The 14,265-nt window shown below is 43.2% G+C and overlaps 1 protein-coding gene across 1 annotated transcript; it reads left to right on the top strand.

The window, feature by feature from the left end:
- The first annotated feature begins 1,746 nt into the window (after nucleotides 1-1,746).
- Nucleotides 1,747-2,995, top strand: LOC145046506 (uncharacterized). Its single transcript, XM_078994792.1, has 2 exons — nucleotides 1,747-2,176; nucleotides 2,661-2,995. The coding sequence occupies exons 1-2, from the start codon at nucleotides 2,028-2,030 to the stop codon at nucleotides 2,866-2,868; spliced, it is 357 nt and encodes a 118-aa protein (XP_078850918.1). The 5' UTR covers nucleotides 1,747-2,027; the 3' UTR covers nucleotides 2,869-2,995.
- The last annotated feature ends 11,270 nt before the right edge of the window (nucleotides 2,996-14,265 follow it).

Genomic DNA, 14,265 nt, shown 5'->3' with positions numbered 1-14,265 from the left:
CATGTTATGTAGGGATCTTGTTGCACATTATGGGTTAAAGAAATCATGTCGTGTATCTATTGAAGAGTCCGTTGGTATTTTTTTGTTGTACTTAGCGCATGGATGTGGAAATCGGTTAATTCAAGAGTTCTTTAACCATTCTGGGGAAAGAATCCATAGACATTTTCATAAAGTCTCGGATGCTGTGGTTAACCTAAGTAAGGACATCATCAAACCAAATGCTAACTACAATGAAACTATACCAGAATACATTTTAAATAACCCTCGGTATTATCCATACTTCAAGGTACTTATTTTTTGCAAAGTTATGTTATTTGGCGACTTTGTGTAATTGTAAAAATAATTGGTAACTTATTATGTTTTTTGAATTTATAGGATTGTATTGGTGCCATCGATGGAACACACGTGAAAGCCTCTGTTCAGCAACGTGAGCAAATCAAATACATTGGACGAAAGAATTGCGTTACTCAAAATATTATGGAAGTATGTGATTTCAACATGTGCTTTACCTTTTCGTGGGCTGGATGGGAGGGGTCTGCACATGACACAGGAATTTTCAATGAAGCACGAAGGAGACGTGAAGCTAAGTTTCCACTTCCAGCGGATGGTTAGTATCATTACTTATTAATAGAAGTTTTATATTTTCAAACCGTATAAATGAATACCAATCATTTTTTACCTCGACAGGTAAGTTTTACCTTGTAGACGTCGGATATCCTAATACAAAAGGTTATCTTACTCCCTACAAAGGTTCAAACATCCGTTATCATATTCCTGATTTTCGACGTGGACAAACTCGTGCCTCGCGGGAACCAAAAGGCTTCAAAGAAAATTTAACTATTATCATTCGTCACTTCGCAATGTAATTGAATGAACTTTTGGAGTTTCGAAGGCTCGCTGGGTGTTACTAAGAGATATGTATGTAAATTTCAACTTCGAGATGCAAGTTAAAATTGTGCTAGCTTCAATGGCAATTCATAATTACATTAGAATGCGTGGTAGTGGTGATGCAACATTTCAAATAGCGCAAGAAGAATCTTATATTCCGCGCAATGATGAAAGACACGATGATGGTGTTGAGCCACATAACGAAGTATCAAGTACACAACGTAGAAGTGACGATATGTATATGAGTGCAGTACGTGATATGATTGCGGGACATATATTCTCATGGTCAAACACTCGTGCACGTAACGGCGTATGATTTGTTTTGAAACGATTTAGTATTTTCATTTTATGGTTTAATGTAGTAGAATGAAACTATTTTGGATATTTTGGATAATATGGATTTGGAATGAAATTTGTGGTCTTCTATGGTTTTGGAATGAAATTTCGATAGGTGTATCCGATCAAGTTAAAAATAAGTGTAAAAATAATGTGGTAAATTTTTTTTAGTTCTTATGAATAAGAAAATTATTATTATTATTTAAAAAAATGTTTTGTTTGAATAAGAAAAATATGTCAACATATAAGAGGAAACATTTTTTGGTCATTTTACTCATATATTTTGTTTGTCAAACATTTAAAAATACTTATTCTTTATTGTTTATTCCCACCACAATAATATAATCTAAACACTTTTTAAAAAAAATGTTTATTCCCATTGCAATAAGCTAAAAACTTATTTATCCAACATGCCTAACGGCTGGAAAATTGTAAGAAGATTTTTTTAAGATACCTCTTGTGAAATATAGGCATTTTCAAGCACATTTGAAAAAGTGCGAAACTGCAAGGGGCGAATATGTTATCACGAATAATCTCTAAACCGCTGACTAAATAAGGAACGTCGACGCCGACCGTTTTCTATTTTCCTCGCCCCCTTCTTCGCCGATTTCATCCGCCGGTAGTTCAGATTTCTCTCGCCGACGGCTACTTGCGGATGGTTTCCGGCGTCCAGGGTTTCTGAGTATTAATAATCTTCATTTTCATCACGGATCTGTTAAATTCATAACCTACAGGTTCGCTGTCACCCACTGTAGCGTATAAAGAACATATTTTTACCGGTGGAAGAGGGCGGAAACGCAACTATGTTATCGCGTTCGAATTCTACACATCAAGAGAAGAAAATTACGCGATCGAATCTGGTGGAACAGCTGAGAGAGTATCAAATTCGAACGAAGCATGATTGGGCATCCGTCTCCTTATTTACTCCCAGTTCTAATCTGTATACTTCCAGGTACTATATCCATCATTTTAGGGTTTCTTTGATCAATTGTTTTCGTATGGATGTTTTGTTTTTAGGGCTTTGTTTGAGTTAAATTGATTCATTAGCTCAAGTGTATTGTAGCTCTTTCACCTCTCAGAATGTTTCTGGATTGTTTTCACCATCGGCTTTAGAGGAGAAAGCCGATCAATATGCTGCAAATTATTGGTGATATTAGCAGTTATGAATAGAATAACGAAAGTAATTATTAAGTTATTAACATTCAACAGAAAGCTGAAAATTGACATTTACATAACACATTACTTTACACTATCTAACACACCCAAGCAAGTTGATGCATAAGTTGTATGAAGAGGATAATATCATCAATCTTCATCATCATTATATGATTCAGTTGAGTCTTTCCATGAACACTTGTATAGATTTTGATTGTTTTTTACTAACAAAATGATAATAAAATCTAACGTGTTAACACTTTTAATTTATTTGGATGCAGGGTAGATGTGGTGGTTTTTGTAATATGGGAACTTGTGATTCTAGCATTTTTGGTTTTCTCGGGTGTTTCATTATATTTCAGACAATTGAAGCTTGCTTTAGTATTAGGAAGTGTCACATTGTTGCTATTATTATGTATGAAGGTAACAAAGCATGTTAAACTCGCCCACAAAAAAAAGAGAAGGATGCTTCTTCCTTTATCAATGTAGAAAAACAAAGTCTAAAACTCTTAGATTCATATGATGTTATAGCCCCTATGGCTTCTTTTTTTTAATGTAAGTTTCAACTAATTTTTGATCATTTCCATTGTATATTTACACTTTTTTTGTTTGTTTATCTCGATGTTGAATTTAGTTGAAGTTAACAAAGGGATTAAGAAATCAATTTATTAAGGTAAGTTTTATTTAGTTTTTTTTATGAAAACATTGTATCTGAAAATATACCCAGTCATAGCATTGAACTTTGAATATTATAAAATAAAAGGATAAATATATGTTGCTGTTTTTCTGTGGTCGAAGTTGCGAAATATATGGGTTTTTGCTAATGTGGAAACATGAGAAAAACAGAGGACAGAAGACTAGAAGAGGGTGATGTAAAAGGCTTTGACTTGATAATTGTATGTCAAATTACACAAGGGAAAAATAAGTAATTAAGCTGCTATTTTTTGCTACATTGTACATCAAAGTAAAGCCTATTTAAATAGGAAACATAATCATACATGGTGTTAACCTTCATCCAAAGCCTTACCTTTAAATCTAGAAAAGATCCAAAGTCCAAACCATACCGTTAAATCTAGGAAATATACATGGTGTTAACATTCATCCAATTGGTTATGGGTATGGACAACTAGTTAACAAGCGTTATTACATTCAAAAGTTGCTATCTAACATGTTATGTCACCTAATGGTGTTATAACACCAAGTAATGAAATGAGCAACATGTTATGTGACACGTTATACCCATCACGAATCATATTTCATATTACTAACTATGAGATACATATCATTAAACATTAATTCAAAAATACATTAAAAAAACATATAATTTTTTTTTTAATACTAGTTTTTTAATAAATTAAACTACCACATTACATTAAAAAAATTACATTAATTAAAATAGTAATATAAATATAAATAGAACACCTAAAAATACAAAACATACATAAAAAAAACTACCACCAACTTTTATATCTCGCTCAAACCGACTGTTTCATCGTGAGAAAAATCTCCAAATCTTCGTTTTCGAGATCGTCCGCTTTCTTCTTCAAAATCTCCATGTTGGTTTTTGTTTGAAACATCGTTTGCGCCTCTTGAAATGACGTTTGCACTTTAATCATTTTTTGGTCCACCCGACTCAACATCTTCGCCTTGGTTTCTTGAATGTGGACATATCGATCAAATTTCTCTCCAAAATGATTGATAACATTAGAACCCGAAGCCGACGAACTTGCTTTATTTATTTTTTTTTGCTTTAGTTCTTCCAATCGGCTGACAAAGAGGTTGCTCGTCTTCAAGATCGAGCGGATCATCGTTGATGTCAATGTGTGTTCGCCCATCCAATTGTTAGGAAGTTGCATCCGAGTTTCTTGAACGCTTTCAACCGGAAAAGGTTTGTGAAGTTCCTTCTGTTTATTGTTTCCATTTTGGACGTCTTTAAAATTTAGCCACGCTTTCACATAATTAAAAGCTTTGCGGATTGGCGTTGTTTTTTCAAATTGTTCAAAGGCCGCCTTGAAGACATCAAAATCGTTTGATGCGCTTTTACGTATGTTTTGGAGGTTGTTCTAAATTCCTCCGAATTCGGTGCGTTTTAGTCAAATATCATGTCCCTTGGAGCTAATTTGATCGAGATTTTGACTTTCACTCCCCGTTAACTCATAGAACACGCTTCAAACTTTCTCCCAAAAGCAATTGAAGGTTTGATTATCTCCTTCAATTGGGTCTTGGGAAGCCAAAACCCACGCCTCTGCTAGCTTTTATTCTTCCTCTTCTGTCCATGACACCCTTTCTTGGGTAGTAGTGGGTCGCATCGTTTTTTTTTCTTTCTTCTTTTTTGGTTGAGGTGGTGGTGGTGAAGGTTGTGTTTTCGAAACAAAATCCTACGAATGAGGTGGTTGTGAGTGTGAAGGTGGTGGGTGTGAATGTTGTGGTTGTGAAGGTGGTGGTTATGACGATTGTGGATGAAATTGTTGAAATTAGTGGAATTGATGTTAAAAGATCGGGAAAGGTTGGTATTGTTGTTGGAAAAGTGGTGTTTGTTGGATAGGGGAACCGATTTGAAGCAAATTGACAAAACTACCTTGAGGTAATTCCATTGTCAGGAATTGGTGAGGGGTTGTATCTAACACAAAATGTAACGCGTGGTTTCCGGTATGAGCTTATTTGTTGCAATTATTTATATTTTCTTAAAGTACTCGGCGTGTTGGAAGCCTCAACGTGGCATGTCGAGTTGTTTTTGGCCGCAAGAATTTAATGAGTCAACTTGGCGAGTTGACAGCTGGGAAGGAAACCCTAATTTTTAGGGTGTTGCACCCTATTTAAAGGCTTTAAGTCCCTTGGTTGTTCTCCTTACCAGCCTCATCTGTCCAAAAACCCCTAAAATCGAGAATTATCTTCCATTGTTGAGCGTGTGATCTTGGGGAGAACCTTGAGTGTTCATTTTTGCTGTATGTTGAAGGCGTTAAGGAATTAGGAGTTGCTTAGCTTGAAGAAGAAGTCTTGGATCCAGAATCAGTAGCTTATTTACCAAGTTTTTGAGGTATCAAGGTTTCCCATTGCTTATTATGTAGCACCTGGTCCCCGGTACGTACTCCTTGCTATTTATTTTTCTTTATATATTGTCTTGGACTCGGCGAGTTGATGGGCCAACTCGCCGAGTAGGAGTGGGTCAAGGTGCCGGAATTGGACTCTGGACTCGGCAAGTCGGTCCCCGGACTCGGCGAGTAGGCCCTGGTTGGGCAAAAACCCTAATCCGGGTGTTTGCACCCTATTTAAACACTCTATCTTGGCCTCCTTTGTCCTTAACACTTCCAGAGAGCATTAGAGTGAGACCCTAGCCCCCTTATTGATCTAAAGAGAGTTTTTGGCCTTGTGAAGGAGATTGGAGCTTAGAAGGAGAAAGAGGTGGTTGAAGAGTGCAAGGAAAGGAGTAGATCCGAACTCTACGTAGGGGGAAGCTTCCATTCAGGTAGAAAAGTCTCTACCTTGATCTTTAGATCATTAGTTGCCATTTTTGTCCCAAATTGGTGGTTTTCAAGCCCTAAAACACCAAGCTCCATGTATGGTGCTTAATGATCCGAAAGGACTTCTGATCTGGACTTATTTGATGAATTAGTAGCATAAAGTTCCTGTGGTTGAAGTGATTAAGGTCTCCATTGAGTCTATGACCTCTTGAAAAGCTTGGTTTTGGCCTTTTTAGCTTATAGGGCCATGCATGCACGTAAAGTTTGCAACTTTACGTGATAAGCATGCTCAAGGGACATGGATCTATGGTTTTGAAGCGTTGCATGTCTCAAATTTGGCCAATATGGGAAATGGGTCCTTGGGACTCGGCGAGTCCCAAGGAGGAACTCGGCGAGTTCCATGAAGATGGCCTTAGACTCGGCGAGTTGTTCTTCAAACTCGGCGAGTCGGGTCACAAGTCAGTTCAATCGTCCCAAGTCATGAATGAAGGGTGATTCAGTGAGTGGGAAGAAGGACTGGTTGGGTAGGACCGGGTTACTAGGAAAAGGACTCGCCGAGTCCATGCCATGACTCGGCGAGTCCATTCAAACCAGTGTTGTAAATATCGGCCTAGGCGGCGCCTAGGCGCTTGGCGGTCTGCAACTGATTACGATTAGGGGTGTTTGGCGGAAATTGGTTATACTCGGTCTCGGCGGTCTTCGGCGGTCCTCGACGGTCCTTGGCGCTCCTAGGCGGGAAATTTTTCAAATTTTCAAATTTTCAAAATTTCAAATATTACTCAAAAATTAACAAACTTTTAAATTTTTTAATTTTTAAATATTGAAAATTTCAAATATTATACCAAATATTTAAAAGTTTCAAATTTTCAAAATTTTACATATTCAAATACTAATTATCTTAGGATGTATTAAATTTTAAAATATTTTTATTAGTAATTTAGGGTCTCCGATTAATCCCCGATTAATCCCCGCCAAATCGATTAATCGCTTGACCCCAGTCAACCGCCGAGCAACCGTCGAGCGATTTTTACAACCATGATTCAAACGAACATTGACTTTGACCAAGGGGTTGACCTTGGGCCAAGGGAGGGTCAGTCTTTTGACCTAATGGTATTTATGGGTGTCTAACCTATGTTTATGGTTTATAGCCGGAGGATTTTCGATCCAGCAGTTAGACGCTCTGCAAACACATTTCAGCAGCTACTTTCGAGGTGAGTTACCTTCCAGTAGCGGTGGGTCTAAGGCCACAATGCCAGCCCACCAGTAGGAGACGTATGATAGATGATTGTCTTTGTGATATCATCTAGGTTTGCTACTACCTGATATGTTATATGCTAGCATCATATGTTGTATGTGATAATAGTAGAGTTCGGATGTTAGGACTGAAGGGTAGTCAGACACCCTGGATACGTCTGACAGTATGTGATGATATGTTTGCATGCTGGATTGTTATGTTATATGCGATAGAGGTAGTAGGAGGGGACCAGTCCCCGAGTTCGGTTGTTAGGACTGCAGGGTAGTTCAGGCACCCCAGATATGTTTGATAATATGTTATGTTATGATATATATGATAGTAGCAGTAGGGGGTGAAATAGTCCCCGAGGTTCGGTCGTCAGGACCGATGGGTAGTCAGAACCCCAGAATGGCTTGACATGGGTAGTCAGCACCCCAGAATGGCTTAACACGGGTAGGTCGGCACCCCAGAATGGCCGTACCGGGTAGGTCGGGCACCCCAGAAATGCCTGGCAATATATATGATATGTGATTGTATGGTATGCGGTATGATGGGGGAACTCACTAAGCTTCGTGCTTACAGTTTTCATTTTTGGTTTCAAGTACCTCTTCTGCGAAGGGGAAGGAGCTCGCGCGGTAGCAGCACATCACACACACGCTCCGTATTCCACACTATGAGATCTTCCTGGGGAATTGTACTGTGTTTTTATTATGATTTTATAAACTGGTTTCCAGACACGCACATCATTTATGAAATGATATGATCAATGAATGTTTTATTCTAATGTTTTGCTAAGTATGTGTATTTAAAAACGAAATTTTTGGCTCGTATTTTTGGGGTGATTCAAGTTGGTATCAGAGCCCTGGTTTGAGGGATTCGGACACACCTTCGGGGGTGTTTGAACTCAAATCGAGGGATTAAAAGATTTTGGAAAGAGAAAATGTTTTCTAAAAGGCTAAGTAAAGAGTTTTAAGAAAGAACAAAGTGTGTGATGTGCGCGATTGACCGAGATCAAGTAAGTATTCCCCAATGTACCCATACAAGTTTATTTATGTTTATCAGTTTCTGTAGAACAGCATGCTAGAATAGGACTAAGGATCTAGGAGTGATGCATTATGTGCCTGCTTTATGTGCTTCAGTATATGAAAGAGTTGCATGCTAGAATTGAGTAGACAGCAGTAGGGTTGCCTGTTTAGGTTATTCTTGATAGTACGAGTTTAGCATTGTATGCTAGTTCAGTTTTTCTCTGCGAGGATAGAGTTGCTTGAGATTGTTTTCCTTATGTCCAAATGTTGTTTGCTTTGTGCTATGTGGGATTTGAGTGATGGGAGTTAGCTATTAGGTGGATACGTTAAAGTCACATGTGATCAGGGTTGAATAATCTCAGAGTGTTGGATTTGACCCTATTACGTAGCTCTTGTTTGAGTCCTAACCATTGTAGGGATGAGTCCCTTACTCGAAGGATTATCCGAGCCTCGTTGCATGTGATTGTATTCAGGTAATAGCTAATTGGCATCACAAGGAGGCTTTCAGCACCTGAGGACTGGATCGGGTATAGTCAGAGGACTCCCTAGGGCAAGCCTAGGATGGGAGTAGCAGACATTATTAGCAGTAATAGTGACTTGGTAGAGTCAAGGCAGTACTTGAGGAAAGTACGGATAGATGTGGAAGGTAGTATGGGCCTGTACTACTGGAAGCAGAGGATCCGTACTCAAATCAAGGAAGGCTGAGATGAGACCAGGAAATTTATGGTAGTAGTGATCCCTCGAAATATATCAGTGTTCCTGACAATTTTTGTTGTGTTTCAGAATGGTGGTGTTGTGCCCTAGACCAGCAGTTGGCAGTTCAGGAGAGGGATCAGGTTTGGGATCAGGTTCCGAGCTGGTGGATGAGGGACTATGCAATTTCATCGCGTCAGAGATCACCAGGGGCATCCTTGAGTCGACTCCCATTATCTTCGGGTCGATCAAGGAAGGGATAGTTGAGTTGATGGAGGATCGCCTTCGAGGTTTCAAGAGCGACATGGCATCTGGCCAGGCGGGATCCTGCACTATGTCCTTTAAGGACTTCAGGGGTAGTGATGCGCCGGATTTTCACGGGGCGAAGGACCCCATAGCTGCCAGGCGATGGATTGCCGACATTGAGTCTGCACAGATGATTAGCGTCTGCCCTGAGGGGTCGAAGGTGAGGTTTGCGGCAGGGTGTTTACGAGATCGAGCTAGGGATTGGTGGGAGTCTGTGAGTGACTCGTTGGGAGCCACGACTGTTGAGGCTATGACCTGGTCGGACTTCGCGACCAGGTTCAGGACAGAGTTTGCGTCGGCTGTCGAGCTTCAGCAGCTGGCCAGGGAGTTTTTGGATATGATGCAGATGACGGAGACTGTGGCGGAGATCACCACCAAGTTCTGGGAGAGGGCATTATTGGTGCCCCAATATGCGGGTGATGAGGACATGAGGAGGACCCGCTACCATGACATGCTTCGAGCGGATATTCGAGAGCATGTCAGTTTTTCAGCTTGCCCTACCTTTGACTCTATGATTTCCAAGGCGAGGGAGAGAGAGATAGATCTGGAGCAAGTCCAGAAGAGGAAGACTGAGGAGGGACAGACAGGAGGGGCTTCGGGGAAGAAGCCCAAGGGATCCGATGGTAGGCCGAAAGGCCAGTCAGGACCGAGCCGCTGCAAGCAATGCGGCAGGCCTCATGAGGGGGCATGTAGATTGGGATCATCGGGCTGCTATAAGTGCGGCAAGACGAGGCATTTCAGCAGGGATTGTACCGCCCCTACACCTGTGATACAGACGTCTGAGTTGCTGTGTTTCCACTGCAACCAGAGGGGCCATAAGAAGGCCAATTTCCCCCAGTTGATATCAACAGCGCCGGTTAAGGCGCCAGCTCCAGCTACCCTGCGAATTACAGATGGCCGACAGGGCAAGGCAGAGGCTCCAGTGGTGAGGAGCCGGGCGTTTCAGCTGACTGCAGAAGAGGCACGCACCGCACCCAATGTGGTGACGGGTATGATTCTTTCCCTCTACTTTATTTTATGATGTTATGTTATTGATATGTGCTCTGTGTATATGCATTAGGATCGTTCCATGTGAACGGTATTCCGGTTCAGGTGTTGTTCGACTCGGGTGCCACCCGGTCATTTGTTTCCCTTGCGCTTAGCAAGAGGTTTACTGAGTCCTCGGGCATGTTGGATTTCCCTTTAGAGGTAGAGATTGCTGATGATCGATCGGTGCGAGCATCAGCAGTGTTCAGGGATTATGTTTTGAGGTTATTTGAGGAGCGTTATCTGGTGGATTTGGTTCCCATACCGTTGCGGGGGAACAAGGTGATTATAGGCATGGATTGGTTGAGCCCTAATGGGGCGGTGATAGATTGCACACAACAGCTAGTGCGGGTCAGGACCCCAAGTGGGGGAGAGTTGGTGATCCACGACGAGAGGCCACAATGTGGACCTATAGTATGTTCAGCAGCGAGAGCTAGGCGCTACCTTCAGCAGTGATGCGCGGGGTATGTCACGTACGTTATGGATACCCCGGAGTCGGGTAAGGCGATAGTGAGCGAGGTTCCAGTGGTGCGAGACTACGCTGATGTGTTCCCGGAGGAGCTTCTTGGAATACCTCCGGAGCGTTAGGTAGAGTTCAGGATCGACCTAGTTCCTGGTGCGGCTCCGATAGCCACGGCACCCTATCGGTTGGCTCCTCCCAAGATGCAGGAGTGGTCTACGCAGCTGCAGGAGCTGCTAGAAAAGGGATTTATTCGTCCAAGCAGTTCACCCTGGGGAGCCCCGATCCTGTTTGTGAAGAAGAAGGATGGGTCGCACCGGATGTGTATAGATTACTGGGAGCTGAATAAGGTAACGGTGAAGAACCGTTACCCACTCCCGAGGCTTGATGACCTCTTTAATCAGTTGCAGGAGCATCTTGGTTCTCAAAGATCGATTTGCGTTCAGGCTATCATCATATTAGGGTTAGAGAGGAGGATATACAGAAGACCGCGTTTCAGATGCGTTATGGCCATTATGAGTTCGTGGTGATGCCGTTTGGGCTCACCAATGCTCCTGCCGCGTTCATGGACCTCATGAACCGTGTGTGTAGACCGATGTTGGATCGGTCTGTAATAGTTTTCATTGACAACATCTTGGTTTATTCCAAGACACAGGAGTAGCACGAGGAGCATCTGAGAGAGGTTTTGGAGACCCTGAGGAGGGAGAGCTTGTACGCCAAGTTCTCCAAATGTGAGTTTTGGTTGTGCGAGGTGCAGTTTCTTGGGCATCCCGTCAACCAGAATGGGATTTATGGAGACCCGGCTAAGGTGGAGGCCGTGATGAGGTGGGAGGTTCCGAAGTGTCCATCTGAGATTCGGAGTTTCCTAGGATTGGCAAGCTACTATCGGAGGTTCATTCAGGACTTCTCCAAGATAGTCGTACCTCTGACACGGTTGACTAGGAAAGCCGTGGTCTTTCGATGGGGGCCTGAGCAGCAGGAAACGTTCGAGACTCTGAGGCAGAGATTGTGCGAGGCGCCGATCTTAGCCCTGCCCGAGGGCATGGAGGATTTTGTGGTATATTGCGATGCGTCGATCTCAGGCTTAGGCGCAGTGTTGATGCAGAAGGGGCATGTCATTGCTTATGCCTCAAGGCAGCTGAAGCCTCACAAGGCGAACTACCCGACGCATGATTTGGAGTTGGGGGCGGTGGTCTTCGCCCTCAAGATATGGTGGCATTACCTCTATGGGGTTCGATGTACCATTTACACGGACCACAAGAGTTTGAGGTACCTTATGGACCAACCGAATCTGAACATGAGGCAGCGTTGGTGGTTGGACGTGGTGAAGGATTATGATTGCGAGATCCTTTACCACCCAGGGAAGGCCAATGTGGTGGCCGATGCACTTAGCCGCAAGGCAGCGCCGATCAAGGATATTTTCATGAGGATGACTGTGGTGACTCCCCTGTTGGAGCAGATTCGGGAGGCTCAACAGGAGGCTATGAAGGAGGAACATCGGAAGAGTGAGTGAATAGTGGGTCAAGTCACCTCCTTCGATTATGATAGCCGGGGGTTATTGACACTACACCGCAGGGCACAAATCCTGATTCTCCATTCACCCCGGGGCGACGAAGATGTATAGGGATCTTAGTCTGGACTATTGGTGGCCCTGCATGAAGCGGGATGTGGCCTGGTAGGTCTAGCGGTGCTTGACCTGCAGGAAGGTCAAGGTTGAGCATTAGAGACCGCACGACAAGATGCAGCCGTTGGATATTCCGTTGTGGAAATAGGATATTGCGATGGATTTTATCACAAAGCTTCCACGAACGGCGCAAGGAGTAGATTCGATTTGGGTCATCGTGGATCGGTTGACCAAGAGTGCCCATTTTATTCCGATTCAGGAGAGTCTCTCGGCCGAAAAGTTGGCCGATATCTATATCAGGGAGGTAGTGGCGCGGCACAGGGTGCCAGTATCAGTGATATCAGACAGAGATGTGCGTTTTAGTTCCAGGTTTTGGAAGAAGTTTCATGATGAGTTGGGCACTCGTCTGCATTTTAGCACTGCCTTTCACCCATAGACGGATGGCCAGAGTGAGCGGACCATCCAGACCCTTGAGGATATGTTGCGGGCATGCGTGCTGGATTTCGGTGGTAGTTGGGATACCTATCTTCCTTTAGTTGAGTTCTCATACAACAACAACTACCACGCAAGTATCAACCGTCCTCCCTTCGAGATGTTATACGGACGGACATGTAGGACCCCGATATGTTGGGGAGAGGTTGGTCAGAGGGTCATGGGAAGCACTGAAGTGGTGCTCCAGACGACGGAGAAGATTCAGCAGGTCCGGAGTAGGATTCAAACTGCTCAGAGTCGGCAGAAAAGTTACGCCGACAAGCGCCGTTCAGACTTGGAATTTCAAGTTGGGGATATGGTTCTTCTGAAAGTGTCGCCATGGAAAGGCGTCATCCGATTCAGAAAGCAGGGTAATTTAGGCCCAAGGTACATCGGGCCATTCAGGGTTGTAGCCCGGGTGGCCAAGGTGGCGTATAGTTTGGATCTACCAGTCGAACTCAGCCAGATCCACAACACTTTCCACGTCTCTCAGTTGCGGAAGTGTTTCGTGGACAACTCGGTAGTGGTACCTTTGGAAGATATTCAGGTCAACGACAGTCTAAATTACATCGAGCGGCCTGTGGCAATCCTCGACAAGAAGTTGAAGGATCTGAGGAACAAAAAGGTGGAACTGGTGAAGGTGCAGTGGCAGCACCGGAAGGGTTCGGAGTGGACTTGGGAGCCGGTAGAAGAGATGATGGAGCACTACCCCGAGCTATTTCGGGATCGAGCAGCAGACTTCGAGGACGAAGTCTAAGATTAGTGGGGGAGATTTGTAGCACCTGGTCCCCGATACGTACTCCTTGCTATTTATTTTCTTTATATATTGCCTTGGACTCGGCGAGTTGATGGGCCAACTTGCCGAGTAGGAGTGGGTTAAGGTGCGGGAATTGGACTCTGGACTCGGTGAGTCGGTCCCCGGACTCGGCGAGTAGGCCCTGGTTGGGTAAAAACCCTAATCTGGGTGTTTTCACCCTATTTAAACACTCTATCTTGGCCTCCTTTGTCCCTAACACTTCCATAGAGCATTAGAGTGAGACCCTAGCCCCCCTTATTGATCTAAAGAGAGTTTTTGGCCTTGTGAAGGAGATTGGAGCTTAGAAGGAGAAAGAGGTGGTTGAAGAGTGAAAGGAAAGGAGTAGATCCGAACTCTACGTAGGGGGAAGCTTCCATTTAGGTAGAAAAGTCTCTACCTTGATCTTTAGATCATTAGTTGCCATTTTTGTCCCAAATTGGTGGTTTTCAAGCCCTAAAACACCAAGCTCCATGTGTGGTGCTTAATGATCCGAAAGGACTTCTGATCTGGACTTATTAGATGAATTAGTAGCATAAAGTTCCTGTGGTTGAAGTGATTAAGGTCTCCATTGAGTCTATAACATCTTGAAGAGCTTGGTTTTGGCCTTTTTAGCTTATAGGGACATGCATGCACGTAAAGTTTGCAACATTACGTGATAAGCATGCTCAAGGGACATGGATCTATGGTTTTGAAGAGTTGCATGTATCATATTTGGCCTATATGGGAAATGGGTCATAGGGACTCGGCGAGTCCCAAGGAGGAACTCGGCGAGTTCCATGAAGATGGCCTT

This window comes from Lactuca saligna, chromosome 5, assembly GCF_052625555.1.
Source record: "Lactuca saligna cultivar CGN05327 chromosome 5, ASM5262555v1, whole genome shotgun sequence".
NCBI classification, from domain to species: domain Eukaryota; kingdom Viridiplantae; phylum Streptophyta; class Magnoliopsida; order Asterales; family Asteraceae; genus Lactuca; species Lactuca saligna.
Note: the sequence above shows the minus strand (reverse complement) of the source record. Positions and strands in the feature narration are given on the sequence as shown.